At 31.1% G+C, this 27,929-nt stretch overlaps 1 protein-coding gene and 2 long non-coding RNA genes across 3 annotated transcripts; 1 reads left to right on the top strand and 2 right to left on the bottom strand.

Moving 5' to 3' along the window:
* Window positions 1–760: 760 nt before the first annotated feature.
* Window positions 761–4,614, top strand: LOC143043536 (uncharacterized). The gene is made up of 4 exons (XR_012968447.1): window positions 761–907; window positions 1,658–1,832; window positions 2,888–3,113; window positions 4,392–4,614. It is a non-coding gene; the product is annotated as an uncharacterized LOC143043536 (long non-coding RNA).
* An 18,448-nt stretch (window positions 4,615–23,062) lies between these two features.
* On the bottom strand, window positions 23,063–24,441 carry LOC143043535 (52 kDa repressor of the inhibitor of the protein kinase-like). Its single transcript, XM_076215806.1, has 2 exons — window positions 24,106–24,441; window positions 23,063–23,810 (listed from the first exon to the last, which is right to left on the bottom strand). Exons 1-2 carry the CDS (start codon window positions 24,350–24,352, stop codon window positions 23,068–23,070), a joined length of 990 nt encoding a protein of 329 aa, XP_076071921.1. The 5' UTR covers window positions 24,353–24,441; the 3' UTR covers window positions 23,063–23,067.
* A 481-nt stretch (window positions 24,442–24,922) lies between these two features.
* LOC143043534 (uncharacterized) lies at window positions 24,923–27,626 on the bottom strand. The gene is made up of 3 exons (XR_012968446.1): window positions 27,099–27,626; window positions 25,792–26,692; window positions 24,923–25,051 (listed from the first exon to the last, which is right to left on the bottom strand). It is a non-coding gene; the product is annotated as an uncharacterized LOC143043534 (long non-coding RNA).
* Between the last annotated feature and the right edge of the window lie 303 nt (window positions 27,627–27,929).

Raw genomic sequence — 27,929 nt, 5'->3', positions numbered from 1 at the left:
GACAGAATTCTCGAGTATATTTTCAACAGAGAAGGCAAGTAACGCAACTTAACTTTCAATGATTTTTTTCGGTTCTATTTTTTTCCATGATGACATTTGAGCTTTTTTCTCAATTGTACCACCTAAAATTTACTCTCTAAGATGATAAGGTTTATATATGGTGTAAAGTATTAATTAAAATGACATCATGCATTTGTTATATTCAAGGTAAGTAAATTGGTATGGTATTCAAAGATTAGTAAAAAGACTACAATTTGTACATACGTTTTTAATTTACATAAGACCAATTGGCAATGCTCTAGCAACAAAATACAAAAAACAAATAAAATCCTTTCAGAAAACATATTTGCTCTTCACCTAAAACGGTCAAAATAAATGCATTGTTTTATCACATGACAACGCAGAGTAAACACATGAAAAAGGAAATAAAAAAAAACTTCGAACATAATAGTTATTAAAGGTACCAGGATTATAATTCAATACGCCAGACGCACGTTTCGCCTACATAAGACTCATTAGCGACGCTCTATTCGAAATAGTTATAAAGCCTTGTTATATATAACAAGTACAAAGTTGAGTATCATTGAGAACCCAAAAGTTGTACTAAATAGGGCAAATATTATCTTTTCCAAGGGATAAGAAAATCCTTAGTTTTCGAAAAATATAAAGTTTGTCATCAGGACATTTATTATAATTACCATATAATTGATATTCATGTCATCAACGTTCTATATCAATTTCTTAATTTGTATTTGAAGGAATTTTTTCAAGAAACGAAGTTGAAGGAATAATTCTTCAAAATGTCAACCCGCTATATACAAGAGGTCCACAAATTGAACTTCAGATTACTAACAAGGCATATGAAGAGGGTTTGGTTCTTGATCCGTACCTGGCATTTAAAAAAGAAGTAATATATAAAATAAGTTTCAATTAATATTAAGTATCTTTGTTAGCATTTTCTTCTTAATCATTATATTTGTACAAATAGATTATTTTTAACTTTCTCTTGTCTGTATACTATAAGAATAATGAAAGCAGCATGGTTCATCCGTTAATATAGTGACATTTTAAGAATCTTATTTCATGAGATTTTTCATAAAAAAAATGCAATGGCATTTGGGGAGTTTACTTGATTGAAAATTTATATTGTATAAGGTATTTAGATAGTTCGATAACAATTTATTAAGTTATACTGCTATTAAATCTCGCTTAGTCCAATACTAAATCAAAATCACATCAGGAATAGCAGTTCCGGTTAGCTGGAATACAAACTATAGGTTTACGTACCAGTAGACTGTACTTTTGAACGATTCTACACAAATCTTATTCTTCTAATTTAAAGTGTATACGGTTTATGGTATATATATATATATATCATTGTGTTAGTCTCAATGTTAAATAAGCTATCTTTTAACTCCAGACAAAGTGTTGCTTCCCCCAATTTTCGCATCTAATTTATTGTGAAAAGACATTCATTTGTTCTCTATTTTGTTATTTGATTAGTGATTGAATATGGTGGAACAAAATTCGTCTAAACATCATTCCATCAAAAGTATTTATTGCGTTTGATTGATTAAAGAAAGTAGTTTCCAATAACACATGACAGTATATTTCTTTTGGCATACATTAATTATTTCATACCCATATTACATTTCAGATTGTAAAAGAACATTTAAAACGTGTTGATCAAAATAGTTTCATAGTTAAAATGTTTTTATTACAACCAAGAAGTAAAGGTCATTTACGGCTATCGAGCAAGTCACCGTTTAGTTCTCCTTTCATAGATCCACGATATCTTTCTCACCAAGAGGACATTGAAGACTTTGTTAGAGGTATGAATATTGATATAACAACTATACTGTAACAACTAGTAAGAAAAAAGTACAATAACAATACTGAGCTTTAAGAAAAAATCAAAACGGAAACTCCCTCATCAAATGGCAAATCGCACACATCAAACTAATGGATAACAACTGTCGTATTCCTGACTTTGTACTGGTATCGTCTTATGTAGAAAATGGAAGATTAATTCTTGTTTTATAGCTAATTCAACCTCTCACTTGTATGATAGACGTATAAGATTTCTTTATATTGACTACGATGTGTGAACAAAACAAACCAACAAAAAATGTCAAAAGTAGGGGTACAGCAGTCAACACTTATTATAATCTTAATCACTATAAAAACAAACAAATCAACAAAGAAACACACAAACAGGCAAACATACACAGCACATCAGCAAAAACGAAAATCCAGATTTTAAAAAATCATCATAGCACAACAACACAGTGACGGGGTGTACAAGTACTGAGCCTCGTCAAATGGACTTTACCGCAAATAGACTTAACAGTAGAACGGACAGTATTGTTCGACATGTACTTGTTGAAAGTACCAGTATTGCAATAATTAACATTATCTTTCTTAAAATTGTTTTTCCAATTAAGTTGTTATTTAATTAATTATTTCTATTTTGAAAGCAGTCCAGATTCCTTTTTAGTTTTTTACTTTTCAATAGTTAAAAATGTGTAAGCTAATATCTTATTACATTTTTACAAAATTCTGTAATAACGATTAAATTACCACAAATACTGTTTTATTTAAGAATATATTTTGTTACATTGTAGTTCGTTTCTGTGTATGTTACATTTTGGTGTTGTATCTCTGTTGTGTCGTAGTTCTCTTATATTTGATACGTTTCCTTAGTTTTAGTTTGTAACCCGGATTTGTTTTTTCTCTATCGATTTATGAATTTTGAACAGCGGTATACTACTGTTGCCTTCATTTAACAAAAGTACAAAATAAACTTACTATCAATGGAAAATTTATATAAAGTATATACCATGTATACCTCTTTACGGTATTGAAATACGTTTAAATATAATTTCAGGCATTCGGTTAATGCGTTCGTTGGAACAAACTAAAGCATGGAAATCTATTGGAGCTACTTTGGTGAGACAAGATGTATCTGGACATTGTAGTGAAGAAATTTTTGATTCGGATAATTACTGGAGGTGTATTGGACGTCATTTCCTAACGACGGCAACTCATTTTATAGGTACATGTAGAATGGGATCAGTTAATGACCCTTCGGTTGTAGTCGATTCAAGATTAAGGTAAAGTGATGCTTAATGTGAGATTTATTTTCACAACATAGTTTGCTATTATACATCCAAATATCTATATTACTATATTACTATTTATAACGCATTGTTATTGTTAGCAACGTATTAAGGTAACTGAGATGTCAATGCCACTGTTTGGACTTTTTAACTTTTAGATTTGAAATTATATCTTTGAGATATTCCGAAGGTTTGTGTCTATCATATTTGTGTACATTGATGCTTTGTACTTTTCTGTAGATTGCTTGATCTTAAAACAAAACTTCAAACACTGAATGAAAATAACCTCATGTTAAGATAGTGTTATGCGTATGAATATATGAGCTAATACTAAAAAGATTGTGTTTAAAGGGGGCATATACAAAGATGTTAAGGTATACTGTCTATTAAACTGTCTATTAAAGACATTGCACATATAAACATTTTATGACATTTTTTTTGTGTTAAGTGGTCCTTTTTTGTCAAAGATGACAATCTAATAAAACTCGATCTCACACTACATCATACACAGCATTCATGTGCTTTGATGGTTATATTATATTACCCCAGTTTTGTTGGGTTCGTGTTGCTTAGTCTTTAGTTTTCTTTGTTTTGTTTTTTTGTACTATTATCTGGCTGTTTGTCTGTTTATTTTTAGCCAAGGCGTTGTCTGTTGATTTTCGATCTATGAGTTTGACTGTCACTCTGGTATCTTTCGCCCCTCTTTTATATCATTCCATCTATATATCAGTATATGTGATACTGTTTTGAACGGATTAGAGATTCAATTCTTTTGAAATTTCAAGAGCATAACAACTGTTCATATATTACTTTCTGTTTCATATTCTGCATTCATTGGAAATTCAGTTATGTACATTTCGTTGATTTAAAATATACGAAATATACAATATTCGTGTATTTTACTGCATAAGTTATGTTATAAATGCATTTGTGAATATTTAAATTTTGATGTAAAGGTTTTTTGGTTGGCTGAACGTTTTCTGTCCAGCAAGTGACATTCATAACATGTGATCGTTACGTCATAAACGTTTTTTTTTTTTATTAATTATTCCTTAAAAATGGAGTGTCGGATAACATTATCAGGACTGACTGGAGTCCCGGATAACATTTTCAGGACTGACAGTAATATACTTTTGTTTGTCTATTCGAAATAACCTTTAAACAAATTTAAACATGTTCAATGCACCACAGTTTCGATTTTATTTTTCATAGACAGAATAAATATTAAACGCATTACTTAATTTTACAAATCAACATACTTTTGTCTTACAGGGTTATTGGTATCAAGAACCTGAGAGTGGCAGATGCCTCTGTTATGAGATATATTCCTTCATGTCATACAAACGCACCAGTCATGATGATTGTGGAGAAAGCTGCACATATCATCAGACTTGACAGAACTCACAGATATAACAACTAAACATGTATTGACTCAATAATCAATTTAATTGATTTAGTTATTTAAATAAGTTAATGTCTTGATAAAATATGTTGTACGGAAAAAAGAATAAAGCAATTTGAATTGAAGGTGTTATTTTTTAACTTTAAATTTTTCAAGGTGGTCTTCAATTGGTGACATGATAGGCTATACATTTGTTATATCCCATATATAAGGTGCTCATGTAAAGTAGATTTGTAATATTTTGATTTTGTCATTTGAAAGCAAGGGAATCACCAACGTACCTTTTTATGTTCTGCTGTTCCTGAAAACAGTTAACTTCTTTCTATAACTTAAATATAGTTTGGTGTTACAGAGTTTACAGCACCAGATGCGCATTTCGATCATTTAATAGCATCACATGATCCACCAGACCGACAAAAGAGAAATCTCAATTCAATATTTTGAGCCAAAAAGCACCTTAATTCTTCACATAAAGAATCGGAACCATGCACGATGGAAATATATCCATTAATATCAATGGTTTCTCAAATATTTTAAAATTGAAATTTATTTGAAAAATAAATGTATTTGAAATTCTAGTACCGACGGACTTAAATTTCAAATTGTGCGTCATCGTATGCTGAAATTTGTACATATTCGAAATTCAAACATCAACGGTACTAATTATATTCCCAAAAGAGTTCGATCATTTTAATTTTTTTACGACTTTGTTCTTGAAATAGCATACCTGTACAAAAGTATATGATGATTATATTGCCAACAATAAACTACTTTTTATTGTTTGATATCTATTTTCGTCCTGTCTTTTACTAATATTATGTTTTTACTGTAAGTTGGCTATTTCAAGACTTTGTATACTAGTTTTGCAAGAGGTACACTGATTAACATTTTGTATACAAATAACCAGGCAAATGTTTTATTTGATGTAATTGCAAATGGGATACCTGACTCGATTAATTAAACAATTAAGGGGCAAAAACCCTATAAAAAGCCCCAAAACTGTTTGGACCAAATCAACCAGGGCCTTATTTCAGTTTCAAAGAGCCATTTTTCACAACTCTAATATATATTGTTATAAAAGATGCTCTCACAAGATAAGTCAACATTTACATCATTTTCTTGAACACATAGATTTTGTAACCGAATCAATCAAAATCAAAATGATCTAGTAATGACATCTCAACTGACAGCATGATAAATGACTTTCGCGCCTTCGATTTAGGTTTTCTAAATGAAGAAACTCATAGCGTCAAAATTGCCTTGGCCACGATTTCTTGGTCAAATGACATGGCTCTTTATGCAAAACCTTCTAGTGTAGGTAAACATGTTCTAGTGTAGGTACATTTCTTCTAGTGTAGCAATCATCAGGTGTAGGTAAATTTCTGTAAATATTTCCTAGTGTAGGTACGTTTCGTCTAGTGTAGTGTAATATTTTCTAGTGTAGGTACATTTCTTCTAATGTTGGTAAATTTCGTCTAGAGTAGGTAAATATATGCTGGTGTAGGTACAATTCCTTAAGTGAAGGTAAATATCTTCTAGTGTAGGTAAAGTTCAGTACCACAATATCTACTCGACACGTAAGGATTAATATACTGTCTTGAATTTAAAAAAGTGTTTGTACAATATTTACAACACAACAAGCTCTAAATTCTTACTGTATGTATAAAAACAAAATAATACGAAAATGCAAATTATCCGAGAGACACTGCATATAATACTATGTACTGAGCAACCCTTACCTCCAATTTGAGGTGATCGGAAGAACAGACAAATCCTTCACCGTTAGTAGTAGCATTCACCATAATGGTCATGGTGAGAAGTAATTCAACCATTTTATTTTAAGGAATTTTATTTATTATATCGTAATTTTATTGTAAAAGTGTGCATAGATAAGGTCATAATTGTTAAAATGGACTGATTCAATGTTTAACGAGTTCAAAGATTGTTGTGTTTAAATAAAAAATATGTAGGTCAAACTTTACTTTTAGAAACTTTTTTCGTACCGTGTTTATTACGGACATTAATATCGCATTAACACTTATTATTATTTTCTGTTGTTTTCCGCTTATAGTTGATATGTTCCCTCAGTTTGAGTTTGAAACACGGATTTCTTTTCTCTCAATCTATTTGTGACTTTCGAACAGCGGTATACTACTGTTGCCTTTATTTATCAATGTGAGGTATGTTGGTTATTGTGATGAAGACAATTATAATACAGCACGATAAGGACCTCGTTTACATGCTTTAAATTGATAAAATAGTTAATTTGATGTCGCGACCAGCAGAGCTGAAAGGTGACTTTTTAGTTGTATAGATATAATAATTGGAAACTCATAGTTGTGGCATCAAAAATGATAGAAAAAAATCAGTTTAATTTATTACTTTTTGTTATTTCTTTTTTTATTCTATTGTTTAATAAACCTTAAAGTTGAAATTGATCACGTATTGATATTACAACTTCCACTTATTTATTTAAGGGAATTCAATACAGTTACATGGGAGGTAATGACGTTGCTAACCGTACGTAAAACGTTATGTTTGCCACGTCAAACTGATTTAACTTGAAAATGAGTTCCTCGACCCCTCTTTTTCAAAATGGCATACGGTTTGATTACGTATGAAGATTATTTGTACCAATTTTCATGTAAAACTCCATAATGCAATTTGTTTTATATTTGATACATATACAGCAAAAAATGACTTTGTTTTCTACATTCATGACCATTTGATTAATTTGAGTTATTTTTAAACGAAAAGTTTAGTAAATTTATAAGAAACTTAATTAAAACAGAAATCACAAATAAAAAAAACAGCTTTTTTTTTTTATCTTTTAAAACAAAAAAGTTATGCATTTCTGTCGGAAGAAAAAAACGTCCACAAATCCGAATTTTGAGCAAATATCTGAAACTTCGACCTCATTTTACTCAAAAAGTAGCACATGCAGGTATATTTTTATTACATATTTGATTTAATCAGGTAAAATATAGCCTAATTTCAAATTTTCTTCTTAATTTCATTTTGGGATCAAAACTGTATTGTATGCCCTTCAATTGGTATGTTAGTGTAAACAATAGTTTTATTATTAATTATACAATTATAACATATATACACATTGACACAAAAGGATTCAATAACAAGCAACAATTGTTTACATGTATATCAGTCTTGATACCTTAGATACAACATAAAAAAAAGAAAAAAATACATGCTCAGTTTTTTGCGGAACAGTTGATTGCCTCGCATTTTGATTTTTCTTAACAATTAAAAATAAACGATAATGGGTTGTGTCCTTTAGAAAATAAAACATTTGGAGATTGTAAAGGGTACACATATAAAATGTAAAAAAAAACTCACAACTCACACGAACAGATAAAACAAACGTAATGTGCATGCAACCCTACAAACGATATAAAAACTTTATTTGATTATAAGAGATATGACAGTTTTGCATTATTGATTTAAAAAGCTTATGTCCTTTATTTTAGAGATACATTGACAGAGCTGTATATCATTTGAGTTTAAGACGGTAATTGGTACTAGTATTCAAACTAATAAATGAAGGAAATAATACTTTGATATTCTTGATGACAATTGTACAGTTAAACCCTTCTTGACAACAACACTCGATTATTATCAACTGAATTAGAGGTTGTAACACACTGTGTTATGTATTGTAATCGTGGTTTGTATTGACTTTATTATTCTATATTTTAACAATGCATAATATATATAGAAAAATATCACATAGCTTTTCAATATCACAACAGCATTAACACGAGACATCAATATATCACTCACTGAAAATAGTAAAACCGTCAAGGTTTATCTGTATGCCTTTACAGTAACACATGATAAAGCCTGCTAAGCCAAGTAGTCCATCCTTGATAGCTAAACGTGCTAAACCTTCTAAATCTTCAAACATCATATTCCAATTCCACACTCGTTTTGCGTATACCATATACCCGTAGCACTGTAAACTAAGTGTACTGGTTACTACATCACTAGCTATACCTCCGGAAATACCCCCAATAAAGATTCCCGGAGGACCTATCAGGGAATCCCCCATTATACTAAAACATAATGCTCCTGTATTATGTGTTGAACGTTTAAGTGCTTCAGCTGCCAAATGATTCTGGCCTTGACAGTAATATAACAGCGATTTAGCATGACCCACAATCGGAAATCCGTCCATCCAACTCGTTTGGAATAAAGCAGGATTAAAACTGAAAAGTAAAATAAAAACGTTCTAATTTGTATTTGAAAAATATCAAGACACTCTAAAAATATTTCAAATCATTGCTATCTGAATGAGATTATAATACTACTGAATATATTCAACGTACACAACCACGATTGAATTATAGGTTTTATAACGAGTGAGAATAGGATATCGCTTGATATAAACTAGAGTTATTTAATTTCAATATAATAATAAACGAGGCTTCGTCGAGTTTTTTTTTTATTTCTATCTAAATCAAATAACGATAGTTAATATCAAGCAATATCCAACTTTTACAAGTTGTTTAACATGTTTAACCTATTTCACTTATGGTCAACCCTCTTAATGTGTTAAATGATGTACTGTTTGCTTTTATTTGCCTAAGACACGGATTGTTTGAATAAGTTACTCTAAAAAAAATCAAATTTTAGAAAATGACCAATAACATGAAATAAGGTTACAAGGAATCTGAGGTATATGTTGAAAACTGGGAAATCTATCTTTTTATGAATGAAGCCCCATTAAACGTTAAATTTTAAAGTTTATAAAAAAATGTGAAGGGGTATTACATCAATATAGTTAAACTTTTCACCAAAGTTTCAGGGGATGGTGAAACCAGATTTTCGGTATTGTAGGACGTGTTGCCGACAGACGAATAGTCAGACAAGTATACCAAAATGCAACCCGTCGTAAAAAAACAGAATTTATAAGAAAGATAAAACTAAAATTTTCAATCAATTTACTAATTTTATTTTTTTTTAAATTTGTCTGAATTTTGATTGAGAGTTGAAAGGTACTACTTTAAATAAACTGTTAAACTTCGGTAAAGTAATAATTGTAAAAAAAAGAATTGTTCAATTATTTTAGTGAATTAGTACCCTGGCCCCTATAGTTAATGTCCCTCCCCCTTGTTACTTTTTTGTTGATGAAGCATTAATTATCCCTTGTTCACTACTCTCTTCAACTGTTTCCCGCCCCTGTAATTTAAAGGGTAAACATGGGATGATTATTATTCTCCTCTTTATCTTTTTCTTCACAATTGTGTCCACCACTTCGTATTTTCAATCGTAATTGTTATATGTAGAATACACTATCTCCCTGAGGGTGTACATTTGGGGAAAACATAAAAACTTACCTTATTTTATCTGTATGCATCATAAAACATACCGAGAAATTTATAAAGCAAAATGCCAAATTATAAAGGAATAAAATAAGCACAACAGAATCGAAAAGAAATCTTTAGTTTCAAAGACATTGCCATCAGCAGTCAATACGTACAAGGTATGTCTGACCATAATTTACTAGTTAACATTATCGCAATTAACATTTATGTGGACTATTGAATATATATGCAAAAAATAAATAAAAAAGATAGAAAGGAATACATAAACAATACGCACCTTTTTCAGCAATTAGCAATTGGTATAGCATTTTGTGTTACTTTACACCACCTTCCATTGACCGGATTGATACATAATATAACTAGTCGAGTCGATTGTGATGGAATTTTTAGAAAAAAATGTAAATATCAGTCATTAAATAATGATACGTTTTTCAGAACTGGAGAGAAAACCTATACAATTCAATATTTTTGAAAACATGCGAGTATCATATAAAAAATTAAATGATACGCTTTACAGAACTGGAGACTTTTGCGACTGATATTTGAAACCTTTACATCAAAATCATCAGCGTAATTGAATTATTATTCAATAATATTCATGATATTAACAGTTTTAAAGTAACCGAAACAAAACGTTTACCTCTACCATAATTTCGAAATGTACCATCTTATCGATTTAAACGGGTTATACTGCACCAGTCTACAAAACATAGCTGGACACGTTTATGGAAATTGAGAATTAATTCATTTGGACCTATTTCTCATGTTTTTGTTTTATTTATTAATAAATAGTTCGCATTATTTATTTAAAGTTTAGTTGAAGCACTTTTTTTGGTATAGATTTAAGGATGAAAAAAGCCTAAATATAAATACCTTGATGGAGATTAAATTATTAAATGTAAATATCACAGATGGAGAAATCTTAATTAGTCAATTGTCAATATTTGATAGAAAAAGAGGAACTGGGAAGATGAAAAAATGCTAAGTAAATTAATATTCTCTTGCCGTCAACATGTCGAAGAAGTTGTAAAGATATAGTACTTATTGCGCATGAATAACAATGAGTGTCAACATTGAACGTTTTTGTACAGAAACTTTAATAAGTAGTTAAGTGGATAAACTGTCAATAAAAAAAAATGTTCAGCAAAATAAGGTTGATAAATATGTCAGTAAAGCTGAAATCATCTGTCGACTTCTTTAAGAATTTGATTTGTTCTCATTATTGGTAGAAAACATTTGCATTTAGAACGCTTTGCTGTTAAATGACAATATTGAACAGGTTTTTATGTTTCACCTAAAGACATTGAAAACGATGATGAATAGTTAAAACTTTAAACAGCAGAAAAATATAATTTAACCAAGATTCAAATAAGTCATTAAAGATATTGTGAAACTTATGTTTTATTATATTTTTGCCTATCACTAAATTAATTATGTCCGCAGTGAAAGAGGGTCTTCAGCGTAGTTGTAATAACCATATGTGGATTCTTATCAAAACTTTTGATTTTTCAACCCTGTATACCATAATTACCAATTTGAAATTGAACATTCGCCAAAATGAAATGTTACTTTGGGATACCATACGACATATTTAGTTGAAAAAAGGTAAGACTTGCTACAAAGAGGATCAATTGATCAGAATGCTGGAGTTTTTAATGGAAAACATATTAGTTGAATTTTGACGAAGATTTTTTCAACAAATTTGTCGGCATTCCTGTGGCAACGAAATGCGTGCATCTCCTTGCCGAACTCTCTTATTTGCATATGAATAGATCCCCTAAAAATGAAATCAACAACATACACGGCTTTTGTCGCCTCATTTTGTGACTTATACCTCGAATTCGACATACACAGTCAGTTTAGTACCAGAATCTATGAGAAATCAAACGATTTTAATTTTGAAAATATAAATTTCCCCCACATCAGTAGCAATATACCAACTGCACTTGCATATGGAAAGTGCATTTCTTATCTTATTAGGTGTTCAAGAGCATGAAAAGCTATGCAGACTATGTAAAACGTCACCAGTGTCGGAGCAGAAAGTTGATGAACCATGGTTATGTCAAAGAACGTCTCGTTCTTTTTCTCAAAACAGTTCGGTTGGTATCAAGATAGATATATATGTCGTATCAACGTCACAAATAATACACGGTGGCCTTGAAGTATTGATTCTGTGTACCGCTGTTGTTCATCATTAAAATAACGTGTTATGGTTTTCTTGTATTTGTCTTAATGAATGTTACATTTACTGTTTAGTCTGTTGTTGGTGTTATCTATTTCACGTGGTACTGTTCTTTTACATCCCGTTATTGTGTTATTGTTCTATGATTATTTTTTGTATTGTTATATTCAGAGATGGGTCAGATTACTTTCAATGTAATTGATTAAATTACAATTACTTTGTCATTTATACGATTAAATTGAATTAATGATCACATCATTTCTGAAAGTATCTGATTAAATTAATGATTACATTGGCAAAGTAATCATGATTACATCTGATTACAATGAATTTACAAAACAAAACCAAACATTTTGAATAATGTGAATGAATAAACGTTTAATAGAAAAATAAGATTTTTGGGAAAGGATTTTTGTATATGCTATAACTTCAAACTTCATCTATTGAATACTAGTAAACCACAAAAATTCACAACATATATTCATGAACATTGTGTGACTGGTTATGACTCATTAAACTTTATCTTCATTGATTTCTGAATTATTTTAACTTCCATTGAATAAGGTCGATAAAGAGATTGGTGTTGATCATCTGACATGAAATTAATATGTATTTTAAGGTTCAGTTTCTGGAAGTTAAAATAGAGATGAAATAAAGTTATAATTTACTAGTTAAAAACTAAGTAAAACTTTAATAGAACTGTTGAAACAAATTGTAAACAAAATATGAATACTTCAATCATATCATTTTACATATATTGTTCGAATACATACCAAAATTTGATTATTTTAAACAACATATTTGTCCAACGTTTAATTTAGTTTGTGCTAATTAAGTAATTTTTCACATGTCTGATTAATCTTTTATCATATATATTGCCCTACAGCTATAATCAATAGGTGATTGCAATAAAAATAAACCTTTATTTGTCTCCTACCTGCCAATTCAAAGTTGTCAGATATCACTATTTAAACAAAAGATTAAAATTCAAGGGTTAAAGAAAATTATTACTTGAATATAAAAGAGGGACGAAAGATACCAAAGGGACAGTCAAACTCATAAATCTAAAATAAACTAACAACGCCGTGGTTAAAAATGAAAAAGACAAACAGACAAACAATAGTACACATGACACAACAGTTATCATCAAATACATCTATGTTCATCTATAAATTTTAAATATATGTACAGATATATCTTTTACTAATGATGACTTTTAAATGCTGTAACAGTTTATTTTTTTTACTGGAGTGTACCAATCAAAACATGCTTAAAGTGAACAAAACTATTTTAACATGCTAAATATTTACCAAATATGAATAACAAAAAGGTTCATTTATTCACCATACATTAGATGTTGTTCAATGTAATCAGAATGTAATCAAAATGTAATCAGGATTACAGGGTATTTTGAAAAGTAACTGACTTTAAAGTAACTATTTTTCTTCACTAAAGACGTTAAAATTTTCAAATTAAAAATGCGAGGCTAGCCACGCAGTTTTTAGTATCTATGCCTAAATTGTCGTACGTAGGCATACCATTTCAAATTGCTCTAAGATCGGAGGTAGGATCTATGTATTTCTGAATTTAGGTCAAAAGTTTGAAGAAAATAATATATTTCTGTAAAGATCAGTAAAAATATATGTCTATTTTACGAAGTCACTGGGTTGAATCGGGTAATTTATAAAACGTTTAACTAGTATTAGGAAGTTTGAAAAAAAGTTATCAGATTTTGATTAATGAACTAGATCAAACGAAATATAATTGGTATATAAGATGTTTAATCACTTGATCTATACTTTTTCATCAGCAAAATATGCTTTACGTAGACGAAATATATTGACTATTTTTTTTGTCGATTACGTGTGTAAGTTTACCTGAAATCTCCATCAGAAATTACAATTGCCGTAGTAATCAAACTTTTAATGAATACACAAACAAATTTGTATTTGTTATTGTGTTTTAATCTTCATTCTCATATAAGTAAAATGATTAGCAGTGGTGATAAGAAACCATGAAACCCAAACACGTATTAGAAAAAATGAAACGTTCTTATCTTTATAAGAAACAATTTATGCAAACGGGATAAATGTACAATGTGTATCTACTTACCTCGGAATTTAGAATAGGTTCACTTTTATTTTGTGAAACTAATTGATTGTTAATCACGATAAATATAAACAATGAACCAGCATGTAATTTCTATTGATTGAAAAGACCATAGTGCATAAACCACCTGGTATATAAAATATATCTTGAATTGATGGTTATTGATATGGAACAGCTCATTGTTTTTTATGAAATAAAAAATAACAAATAAAGATACAATTCCATTCTTCTTTTTTTTTAGACATTTAAACAGTTCAATTGATGTAAATTATTTCATGTGTCACTATATGGGTCATCATGGTGACTTTGTTTACAAAAAATAAAAATTCAAATAATAACAGTTTAAAAATATAGAAATGTACAAAGAAAAAGAATAAATATACAGGTATATACAATAACATAAGTTAGTTGTTTAATTGAAAATAAATTCTGTAGTAAATTACAATTGTAAATAATAGTAGTTTTCTAATTTATTGTAATAATGAGCTGACAGTAAATTACAAAAAGACAGTAAATTATGTACGTGTCAGGAATATTATGAACAAGAACAAACTGAATTTGTTTTGCTTTAAGCTTTGTTTAAAATAGAATTTCTCTCTCTCTTTTAGGTTTTATATTATATGATGATGAATGGTGTGACCATTCCGGTGATAAGGAGTTGAATAATTCTTAGTATAGATCTTTATGGCAGATAATAAACAGTATGAGACGATACTATCGAAATTGTCATATAAACTTATGAACAAATTCATAAGATTTTTTTTGTATTTTTTTTTTTAGATTTTATATTAAAAAAGAATAAGTCTGCCTAGTATTCTGGTCTTTATCTCTGGTATAACGTAATGTCTAGGAAGCAGTTTTTTATCTTTTGTTTGCATTATTACGGGTTCCATCGTGTAATTGCTCAGTTGGTGTCACTGGTGACTTTTCGATGCCACGTCCAGATGTCGATTTTCCTGGCGTATTGACTTGTTTATGTATATGTTTTCTTGTTGAACGCGATTCCTGATTTGTGACTTGAATAAATTGCGTCATTTGCGTTTGACCCGTATTCCTGCTTTGTTTGACATGATCAGGATTAGCAAGTTTGTTAGTTGGGCCTGATTTACGTGCTTGGGAAACATTTCCAGTCATTTTGGCATTGCAAAGCGCGATGACCCAATTCCATGCATTTGCTACATTTTGCAATGCTGTCATTTTGACCTCTGTATAGCACGGTTCCTCTATATTTACCGATAGGTATGTTTTTTGGGATCGGTTCCTCTAATGGACCTTGACATATCACAAGTCGGTCTCCAGTTTGACAGTCAGTAATCCTGTTTTCATATCGAAGTCGTTCTCTGAAATGTTTAATTATGACACATTTGTACCTCTCCAGCATTCTTAGAATCTGTCCATCATCTGCTGAGAGAGATATATCTTTGACACAAATCTTGATATCTTTTGAGTTTTCATATGACTTAACTCTTGGATTTCTCGAGTAGACTAATACTGACATACCACGACGTTCTAAGCCATTAGACAGTAAAAGTTCCCTCTCCTTTTCATCGTCTAAATATATCCACCAAAGTCCACGGATTCTTTGTAGGCCTATGATGCTTCGTTTTGGCACTACTTTATCAACAGCCTCAAACATTTCGTTCGTAGTCAAGTATAGACTTTTAATGGGATTTGTGATACTACCAAATAGATCGGATTCCTGAGAGAATACAGGTTTAACTGATGAGATGAAATCAAATTCGTCAGACTTGGGTCTGTTTTTGAATGCATCAGCATAAGACGCCATATTGGGTGGTTCTTGAGTATTTGATTTTGTCATTGTTTATCTTTTACTTCGAAATATTTTGTTAAATTAACATCATGTTGTGTTGTTGTTGATGAATATATAGTCTTAGATGCGTTATATCATTTATATCTCAATAGATTGCTAAATGAACAATAAGGTTATACCTACATGTCGTGATACAACTGGTTATATCAATATACGCTGCATGAACGGGTGCATTTAATTGGTTATTAAAATTCATATTAAAGCTAATATAATTTTCAAATTTCCAAACTTTGTATTAGTTTAAACAATTTGTAAATATTAAATTTACACTACATTTACTTAAAATTCAGTTTAAGCAATAAATTTCTAAATATCAATTCAATTTAAAGTAGACTTTAAATTTGTTTTAATCTCATATTTTATTTTATTTTAAAACTGCCAAAAAAGTCTGTTAATTAAAAAAAAAAAGTTAGTTAAATAAGGTGTAGAATATAAGATATTTTTTTTTAATTTTATAACTTTGATTTCTTTTAATATTTGTTCAGTGATGTATCGTTTAATGGTATTATTAGCATTTCGATGTTGTTTAATGGCAATAATTTATGATGAATTAATAAGAAATAATAAGGAAAAAACAGTTCTATAATCTTTTTCGAGAATGATTTATCGGGTGTTTCTACTGGTGACGGTTATGGTTTTATATGTGACTGGAAAATAGATTTTTTGGTACAGACAATAGTTGCAGAAAATGCTTTTATGTCATAAGTGACCCTGCATTACACCTACTAATTCATTTTTAAGCTTCGGTAAAACGAATTTTACCTTTTATTGAGAACTTTTTATCGGAAAAAGAGGACCACGCATTGCGGCCATGTTTAAAATTCAACAAATTTTTAAAGAAATTTAAGACTGATTCCCTAGCAACTAATCTTGATGAACTTTCATTGTAAGAAAGTATAAATACACTTTATTTAACAATTAATCATCCGTTTTTTTATTACTTTTTATACATTCTGAGAATATTTTCAAACTGCGAATGACCGTGTGTAAATTATTATTACTAGTAGATATCTGTGCCACTGCTAGTGGGGTTTTTATTCCCCACGGGTATCCTCAGTATCAGATGGCATGCGATATTTGCTGATAGTACTATTGTCGTACGATCCTTGAACGTTTGGTCTCGAAAGTGTTAAAAAATTTAGATTCGTCAGTCTTATACTTTTACATAGGATTTTAGCAGGGCCACATTTTATTTTGGACTATATATGATGCATAGATAACTGCTTAAGCTCAAACTTTTATAGACCAACTGAATATTAACTAAAGCATACTAGCTGTATATAGTATAACTATATCAACAATTTACAACAGAGGCACAATTGATAAAATACTTGCAAATTTCAGGCAAACCTCTAAGTGGTAGACAACATTTAACGCCAATCATAATCTCTTATAGCCATTAAAATGGTACGAAACAAATATTGATCACAAGATCCAACTAGTCGGGGATATCAGTGTTTATATCAGCTATTTGTTACCTCACTACAACGGATAAGAACGGTTACATTTCTATTACATCTACAAACGACGATACAATTTAACTCATTTTGAATAGATTTCACGTGTGTAAAGAAAAGTGAAGAAAATTTTACGTTATAAAATTACAATACTCGAATACCACCGTATCCTTCATTAAATATAATCAGAAAATAGCCAAAAACAGAGTAATCACAAAGTTAGCAGTAACAACCATAGCGAATTAGTGACTTAATAATATATTGTACATAGATATACAGAGCACAACGAAAACAACAAATACTCAAACTTATTGACGGCATAAAGTATTTGAATTGTACTCTCGGGACTAAATCTCCCTGTTTATCAAACGACTTACAAAGTAGGCGACATATACAAAGAGAGAAAAGCAACCCACTAAAAAAATACCTGAACTACAACATATATACCAACGGAACACATATAAAAAGAGCTTGGCTTAGTAAAATTTCAGACTTAATACAGAAAGCTGTTGGTTTAACATCCTTATTGTAAAGAACACTATAAAACAGAAGGCATGGGATAACTGAAAAAAATAATGTACCAACTATACCAGACTAGGATAAGAAAGGCTATGTTTTAAGCATAATTTTTCGTATGTACATAGACCAAACCAACGTCTATACACTAACAGTTTACTACACAACTTGTCGATTACTTGTCAATGAAACAGATACCGATAGATTAATAGAATCCGACCTACCCAATATACATATAATACAATCAAAAATGTTGTCGTAAACGGTAACCGAGTAAGTCTTCAAACACTAAACAATCAACTGAAGAACAATTACAACAACTATTGATTATCAGGAACTCTACAACACTCTAATCGGGACTATAGCATTCATGTCCACCATGCATAACAATACTTGTACATGTATATTCAACCAAAACAATGAGACAATCTCAATTAAGTGTATAAAATGCAGACGAAACGTTCAGATGTGAGGTTTTTATTGTACAAATGTAAAAAAAAAAAAAAAGGATTTATTACAGATGTGGGAATTTTTAAATATGTTTGCTTTCACAACATGTTCTCATCGCAATTAACTAGGTGATTAAAAATTACATCCATGAGATGTACTCACCTACGTCATAGTTCACCTGTGTAACATACACTAGCTTTAGTTTTAATTTGTCGCTTAATTGATTAATTTCAATTAAGTGAACAAAAAACTTAATTTATTCCAAGGGTGGTGGTTGATTGTGGTAAGTATATTTAACCCTATAAATTCATATAAAATCTCTTCTTGAGAATTCAAAAATTACCATTTTATATGAAATTTGGTTAAATATACTTACCATGAAATTACATTTATATTATATAGAATATTTACTGATTAACAAGCAGTATTTCATTTGGTGGAGGATAAATTCTCTCACACATATACAATTTCAACATATAAAAAATTATGTCAATTCTTTTAAAAAGTAACTCCATTAAATTTTGTAAATACAGATATTAGTTAAAAACCGAAATTACTGGATTTATTATACAATGAAGCTATGCTGCATAACTATATGTATCAATGGCAAACTTTGCAGATTGTATAAATACAAGTATGCAAAATTAATAAAATTGAGAATGGAAATGGGGAATGTGTCAAAGAGACAACAACCCGACCAAATAAAAAACAACAGCAGAGGGTCACCAACAGGTCTTCAATGTAGCGAGAAATTCCCGCACCCGGAGGCGTCCTTCAGCTGGCCCCTAAACAAATATATACTAGTCCATGGCCAGTGATAATGAACGCCATACTAATTTCCAAATTGTACACAAGAAACTAAAATTAAAATAATACAAGACTAACAAAGGCCAGAGGCTCCTGACTTGGGACAGGCGCAAAAATGTGGCGGGGTTAAACATGTTTGTGAGATCTCAACCCTCCCCCTATACCTCTAACCAATGTAGAAAAGTAAACGCATAACAATACGCACATTAAAATTCAGTTCAAGAGAAGTCCGAGTCTGATGTCAGATGATGTAACCAAAGAAAATACACAAAATGACAATAATACATAAATAACAACAGACTACTAGCAGTTAACTGACATGCTAGCTCCAGACTTCAATTAAACTGACTGAAAGATTATGATTTCATCATATGAACATCAGGCACAATCCTTCCCGTTAGGGGGTTAGTATCATACCATCATAACATATATGAGAAGAACATAACCTGTGTCATGCCAACAACTGTTTTTAGAATAAATGTGTTTAGTTCCGATGCAAAGACCTTATCAGTGACTCAATATTAACGCCAAAATATGCAATCTTTAATGACTTGACAAGAGTATCGTAATTATATCCCTTCTTAATAAGTCTATTCAAAGGTTTTGTAAGTTTCTGAGGTGAATACTGACACCTTTGTAATTTATAAAGATATATAGATACTTGCACATAATATAAGCATTTTTGCACGTCATATAAAGGTGTTTGCACATCATATAATGACAAGTGCACATCATGTAAAAGTAAATGCACATCATATAATGACAATTGCACATCATATAAAATTAAATGCACATCATATAATGAAAATGGTCATAACAAGACGGTTTTAGCGTTCCATATAGAACTTAAAGATAGATGTCATTAGACCCAGGTCAGGTAATAAAGTAGTTGTTATAAAAATACAATAGCATTTTAGTTTTGATGATTTTATATATGTTTTTATATATATAAGGTGTAGGGTAAGGGAAGGCGTTTTTAAAACATATAAATTGGGTTCTTTTTTTTGTTCTTCGGACGTGAGCCTGAAGAAGTACATTTCTGTTATTTTTGCATTGGGAAGATCTCCATGGTCTCTTCGAATTCCACCTCTTCTTTTTTGATAGGTTATTTAGACGGAGGAGACACATAACAAATTTGCGTCGTTTAGTCTAAATGAAATTGATAAATTTATGAATGCAGATATATTAGAAAGTGAGCTGTTTTATAAACGTTTTGATGGTATGACAGACTTAGTATGACATCCCTGAAGGACAATAAGCTGGATAAATATAAGAACTACACGGACAATTACAGTGAAGGGACGATTATTTGATATTCTAGGGTAGGGATTTTGATTGATTGGTGTTTAACGCTACTTTTTACACTATTAGGCTATTTCGTGGTGGTCGATTTAGATTTATAGATGAAGGATGGGGTAGGGTAGAGAGGGCATTATTAATCATTTTATTCTGTCGCTAATCATGTCTATTTTCAGCTCTTACCAGGCAACCATATTCATATATGAAATCCTTCTGCCCCACCCCAACAAATAAATAAATATCACATGTTTTTCCTCTTATTTATCCTCTTAATTGTTTGTTGCTAATTTTAACGTCCAGTGACAAATATGTCATGCTTTTTCAGAAAAACACGACTTTAAGAGGTCAGGTAATATATAATATAAAAGCGAAGAAATTGAATATGATTGCTAATAAGGCAACTATCCACCGGAGTTCCAATATGAAGTGGATGTAAGCATTTATAGACAATCGTAAGGCCTTCAACAATGACAAAAACTTAAAACTATAAAGTCGTCTATAAAAGGCCCAACATGAAAAGTGTGAACAATTCAAACGAAAAAACTAACAGCCAAATTATACATAACAAATCAATTTACAAAATCTCAAATATGAGTCCAGACAGGAACCAATTAGAACCACTAACTACAGGTTGACCTGCAAAAAAAGAATATGGTAGGGTTGATATAAAAACGAAGATGTGGTATGATTACAAATGAGACAACTCTACACAAGAGACCAAATGACACAGAAATCAACAGCTATAAATAAACTCATCATAGATACAAGGACTAAATTTAGTATATACGCCAGACGCGCGTTTCGTCTAAAAAAAAGACTCATCAGTGACGCTCGAATCCAAAAAAGTTAAAAATGCCAAATAAAGTACGAAGTTGAAGAGCATTGTCACCCTACGTTCTTTAACAATAAGCAAAGATTACACCGCAGAGTCAGCTATAAAAGGTTCCAAAATCACAAATGTAAAACAATTCAAACGGCCAAACTAATGTACAATAAAATAAAAAATAAAAAAATATGTATAACAAAGCAACAAACGGCAATCACTGAATTACAGGCTCCTGACTTTGGACAAGCATAAACATGCAGAATGTGGCGGGGTTATACATGTTAGCGGGATCTCAATCCTTCCCTTAATCTGGGACAGCGGTGTAACAGTCCAATAACATGTTTGTGAGCACTCAACCACTCGAAGCTGGGACAGTGGTGTACATTTGTAACAGAACAATAAAAACAACAACCTGCACAAATCAGTTGCAATTATATTAAACCAAAAGTTCGGTACGAGACACACACAAACACTAACATTAAAACAATAGACACAACGCACCGACATAAGAGTATTTGCATTTGCTGGAAGTTTGCTCAAAGTTAATTACAACTAGTACTGAAATAAATCTTTTTCCCACACTGAGTTATCAATCAGTATACAACGCGCGGCAAAGGATTTGATAAAAAAAGAAACAGTCTGAGAAACGTCTGGTTTACGTTGTATGCAGATGTATGAGTGCCGATGAGACAACTCTCCATCCAAGTCATCACTTGTAAATGTAAACCATTACTAGTATCTGATTATAGGTCAAAGTAACGTCATCAACATGGAGACTTGGCTCAAACCGAACAGCAAGCTATAAAGGTCCTCCAAAAATGACTAGTGTAAAACCATTCAAACGGGAAAACCAACGGTATCTAATCTATTTAAAAATACGGTATACTTGCATATAAATCCATATACAATGAACATTTTTGAAAAGTGGACCGAACGTTTTGACAATCGAAATTTCAAATAGAAATAAACTATTTATGACCACAAGATTTTAACAGCCAGTGCAGGATTCGCACGAACGCCAGATTTAGTAAGCGGGGCGATATTCCGACGCGTTTTGTAATTTTTTTGTCATCCCATGATTAGAAAGAAAGGGGAGAAATCCAAACAATTACCGACCAATCACAAACGTTGTTGCTTATTTGACCTTATGACGTTAAAGAATTTCCCATAATGCAATTATTGCATATAAATAAAAAAAAAAAAAAAAAAAAAATGACATTTTATACCAATTGAATAAAAAATATTGCATTTGAATGAAAAATTAAAATTATACCATTTGAATAAAAAATATTTCATTCAAATGAAACAATATTGCATTTAAATGAAGAAATATACAAATTAAATAAGAAATATTGCATTTAAATGAAGAAATATAACAATTAAATAAGAAAAATTGCATTTAAGGGAAAAATATCAAATTTTTGCAACCACTACAAATGTACCATGCCATACCGCAATGCTCTTCATCTTTATTTGGCATTTATAATTTTTTTATTCAAGCGGCATTAATGAGTCTTTTGTAGACAAAAAGTGCGTCTGGCGCAAATATAACATTTCAATCCAGGTATCTATGATGAGTTTATTCTTGATGCAACACCCAGGGGCGGATCCAGAACCTTGATGACTGGGGGGGGGGGCACCATGAAAATATTTGTATAAATATTTATATATGTTAATTGAAACAAGAGGCATATAAGCATGTGTACAATAAAGTATGTTCAATAAAGTTAATCTACAAGAATGTCTGATAGCACGATTCTCCTAGGATTTCTCCTTGCATACTGCATCACCACCTCCTTTGGATTTACAGTCATGTTCCTATGGGCATACATCATGATTAGGGACGATAACCTACTTGTTGACATTGTTGATCGTAAGTATGTCTTCACAAGTCTCAGTCTACTGATACTTCTCTCACACTCACATGAGGTTACTGGAAATGTTCCACAAATTTTCAAAATTTGGTGCACATTAGGAAATATAATAGAGTTACAGTTTTGTAATGATGTGTTAATATCTGAAGGTGGATCAGACTTATTTGCCCATTTTAACTTCCACATATGCATTTCTTGCTCCAGTGTTGAAGGAGATGGTAAATCATCCACAAAATACTCAAAATCATGAGTTGAGGATTGAGAAATCATGGCGGGTATTACCTGAAGTCCCATGGATGCCTTGATTTGCAGGTCACCAAACCTTGAATTTATTTCTGTTAAAATGGGATCAAACAGAGGGATAGCAATTGTTTTCTTGTAATAATCCTCTGTTGATTCACATGGCACATTTGATCTTGTTGTCTGCCTGCCACATGTCCTTGGTTTATATGGGGTTACATCTAGATCATCCGCCATCTTCAATATTTCTGAAAACCACTTAGCATGAAATTCACCAATATTGTCTCTTACATCCTGTAAAGCTTCCTTGACAAGGCTCACTGACTCAAGGGCACTTACAACATCAACAGCTCTACCTAAAGAAAAAAAATATTTGGTTAATTCTTTAATTAGTTACCAATTAAATCAGATCTGTGAATACAGTATTTGAGTTATCTCCCTTTTTTTCTGTAGTTATTGAAAAAATCAATCAGCATGTTTAATTTTGTGTTTATGATTTTGAATTCTAATAACAATATGTTGTTGTTGGTAACATGTTCTTTTTGTAATGTAAATAAATTGATAAAAACAAATAGTTTCTGTTTTTGTTTTGCTTCTTCACAATATCAAATTAAATAAGAGTTGTTTCCCTTAGACAGTAACTGCAAGTACCTTGAAGTGATGTACTAAGTTGTTTCAGGTATCCAATACATCTCATTGTCACAAGCAGGGAGACTAGAAATTGAAAGGATGTTATGTTGTTTTCTAGACTTTGTGTGTCACTAATGGCAACTGGGCTTTTGTCCACTGATTTGATCTTTTCCATGGTTTCTATTATTGCTGGAAGGAAATCCCAAAAAATCTCAAAAGCATCATGTCTCTCCACCCATCTGGTTCTGCATAACTCCTTCAATTTCATTCTTTTGGTTTCATTTCTATAATGTTGGAGCTGGTCCTCTAGGAATGATTGCCTTTTAGGAGACCAATTAAAGAACTTGACTACCTGTCAAAGATAAAGACTAATAGGTTGATCAAAATAATCAAGCAATACATGTGTTGCACATTTAATTACTGGTTTATCACCAAAACAAAATTATAGTATTATCATATGAGGAATTAATAGAAATGCATAAATTGTATACCTTATCTGCAGTTACCATCATATTCCTGACACATGGAATGTTAGCAGCAGCAACTATACATCTGTTTAGCTGGTGAGCTGTATACCAAAAGTATAATGCCTTTGGGTATATCCTTTGAGTTCTGGGACCAACTCCTTTCAAATGTCCAGTCATATTACCTGGAGAAAAGTATATATATGTGAATGGGCACTGCCACATCATTTAAAAAATACAATGACAGGAGCAATGAATTTGAGAGCATGTCAAAATAGTAACAAAACTATGCTTACAGTATATTCATCATGAAACAAATTCGACTGTTAATACACTGAGGTATACTAAATGAAATTTACCTGCACCGTCATAATATTGGCTCCTCATCAAATTTAAATCTAGTCCAATTTCTGGAAGCAGCTTCAGTAGCTCATTGGATAGTCTTTCTCCACTTGTATCTTCGCTCACTTCTATGAAGTCAACAAACTCTTCTCTAATGACACCTTTAAAATAGAAAGGAGTAGGTCCGGTAGAATGCTTCTGCTACATGAATATGGGCTGTTTTTGACAATACAGTGCATATGTATCGGGTACTAGCATCATGAAGTCATGCTAAATTACTGAAATCTTCATAATTTGAGCATTTTAGTTAAATTTTAGACGGTTTCCGTCTTAAATGAAAGTGGCCGCATTCGTGTTCATTCTTAATATTGAAATATAAGTTGTATTTGATGAAAATACAAAACATATATAAAGGTTGAGGATGAACACGGATGCGGCCAGTTTTATTTTTGACAAAAATCATCTAAAAAGTGACATTTTTTGGCATATTTGATAGATTTTTCCAATTTTAGCTTAAATTGGAGCGATTTTAATGACTAACTCAGTTAAAATCTTTCACATAAAGTAATTGAATCAACTGAAATAGACACTTAAGTGTTTAAAAAGTGTCCGAAATCTTTTGGCAGATGAACCTGAAATTTGAGGCCAAAATGGGCCCTTACCGGACCTACTTCTTTAATTCAATAAATTTTAATTATTTATTTTTACTCTTTTATATCTTATACATGCACATATAGTTTACATGTTAAAACAGATAAATTAACAGCAGTTAGATAAACTGCTTAAATATACATGTAGTTGCATATAACACATGCATGAACAGCTGTATTGTACATTCATATATTGTATTTTTTTTATAAATGATTAACCAATGTATTAGTTGATATATATTAGTTATTACCTGCCAAATCAACAAAACGTAGACACACAGCTAACTGTTCAGTGTTGGATACATCTCTAGCTTCATCTGCCGATACAGAAAACATCCCTCCACTTTCTGATATGTCTTTGATTATTTTTGTCCTAATGATATTTCCTATAATGTCAATAATTTCATTTTGAACAGTCTTTGACCTGTAGGTCGCATTTTTGTGGGCTGTTTTGAAATGTTCTACAAGAAATTTATCACCGGCATCTATTCTAAAGTCCAAAAGTGCTTGAAAATTTCCAATATTTGCAGTATTTTCTTTACAATGTGCTTTGCATCATCTCTGTGGCCTCGAAGAGCAAAGTTCTGTCTTCCACAAATAAGGACGGTCTTCACAATTGATTCCAAAACCATCAAATGTTTCTCCTTGCGGCTCTCTAAACCATGATTCAGGGTCATGTGTACATTAGTCTGTTGATTGATCTGCTGAAGAAACATTTCACCTTTTGTTACACACTGCATATGTCTCTGATATCCTGTACCTCCTCGTTTTAAACTTTTGGTACTTTTCCCCCAAAAATGTTCATCAAATACTTCCAATGCCTTTTTCCAATTTTTGAAAGGGGCATTAACAAGTTTGCCTCTTTTTTCAGGTTCCTTCTCAAATAAAACACAATGAAGACAGTATGCTCCATCCTCCTCGATGCTATAAACTAAGCCTGGATACTTGGAGATCCATTCTTTCCGAAAGCATCTGTTTTTATCAGCTATTTTTGTAGATGGGAACTTGAAAGTATCAGGAATAGTCACACCTTTTGTGTAGATTGTGTATTTCTCATCATCATTTAAAGTTCTACCAAACCAAGAAGTTACATTATTTGGAGTTAGGCACTGGGACCTGGTATGGGACTCTGATTGTTCAACAGCTTTTTGACTGAAAGAAAATTTGAAAATATTTTGCTCAAATGAATAAATATGTTATTACAGATTATTTAAATTTATATAAAATAAATGAACTATCAATTTTTCGGCAATTATATATTTTTTTTTATTCCTTACGTGTTTCCTTCATTTTTGTCATCAGTATTGTATGGCCTAATCAAGTTATCTTCCACAGATATTCTTTATACTTTTGCACCTTTTTATTCTGTATAATTATTTTTTTTGCACATTTTTCATGTATTTTTTTCTTTCTGAATTTCTATTCTTTTTCCCCATTCAGACCCTCATGATACGGTGAATTTCGATTTAACAAATTGATTTGTACGTTCTTTCGTTTTTCAAAAGGATAAAAAATGAAAATATAATGATTACTAGAGAAAGTGAGAAAATTCAATAACCTTTCATTTACGGCTGATTCGGCATTTGTAAAGTCTTCATTTCTTGTGGTTAGAGTTTCATCACTTTTCTGTCGGTTTGAGGTACTCCCAAAAAAACTCTGGATGGATATTTGTCTCTTCATAATTCAGTTGTTGATCATTTTTCTCATTAATTTTCAATTGCAATATTTGTTTTAACATCGCCATATCTATATATCAACAAACAGCACGTGTTTATAGACAATAAACATCTATTTTTAATTATTTTATGAAAGAACTATTTTGATTTGTCATTTCTTTTTTAAACAGAGATTTCACCAATTGGCACCTAGTTTATATAAAAGCTTTTGGAAAAAGACATTACACATAACTGTCAATATTTACACGATGCTGATCGATAAATTGTAAAGGGGTAATAAATCACACGTGTTGAAACTAAAGCCAATTAACCGACTAGTCAGGAAGTTAAATCAAGCTGTGAGGTAATTCACATTTCCGCACATCTGGCATCTCTAGATAATAAGATTGTGTCGCAAGAAAATAATGTGATAAAAAAAATATTTTCGTGACCACAACTGGGGGGGGCAAATGCCCCCTGTGCCCCCCCCCCCCTCGGTAAATCCGCCACTGAACACCTCATACTATCAGAGTAAGTGGAGTACATTCCTTTGTCTTTATAAATAAATAAATTGATCATACCTATGAATGTACCTGTATGTAAATATATACTTGAAGGCGATATACTACGTCTTACATATTTAGTATACGAGTAAATCAAAGTAGGTAAATATTTTCATATAATAGATGTTTTGACAAGGTCAGCGTGAACTAGTAGTTTCGTCTTCTTCCGAA

Source organism: Mytilus galloprovincialis, chromosome 8, assembly GCF_965363235.1.
Source record: "Mytilus galloprovincialis chromosome 8, xbMytGall1.hap1.1, whole genome shotgun sequence".
Taxonomy (NCBI): domain Eukaryota; kingdom Metazoa; phylum Mollusca; class Bivalvia; order Mytilida; family Mytilidae; genus Mytilus; species Mytilus galloprovincialis.
This window is presented reverse-complemented; position numbering and strand designations above follow the sequence as displayed.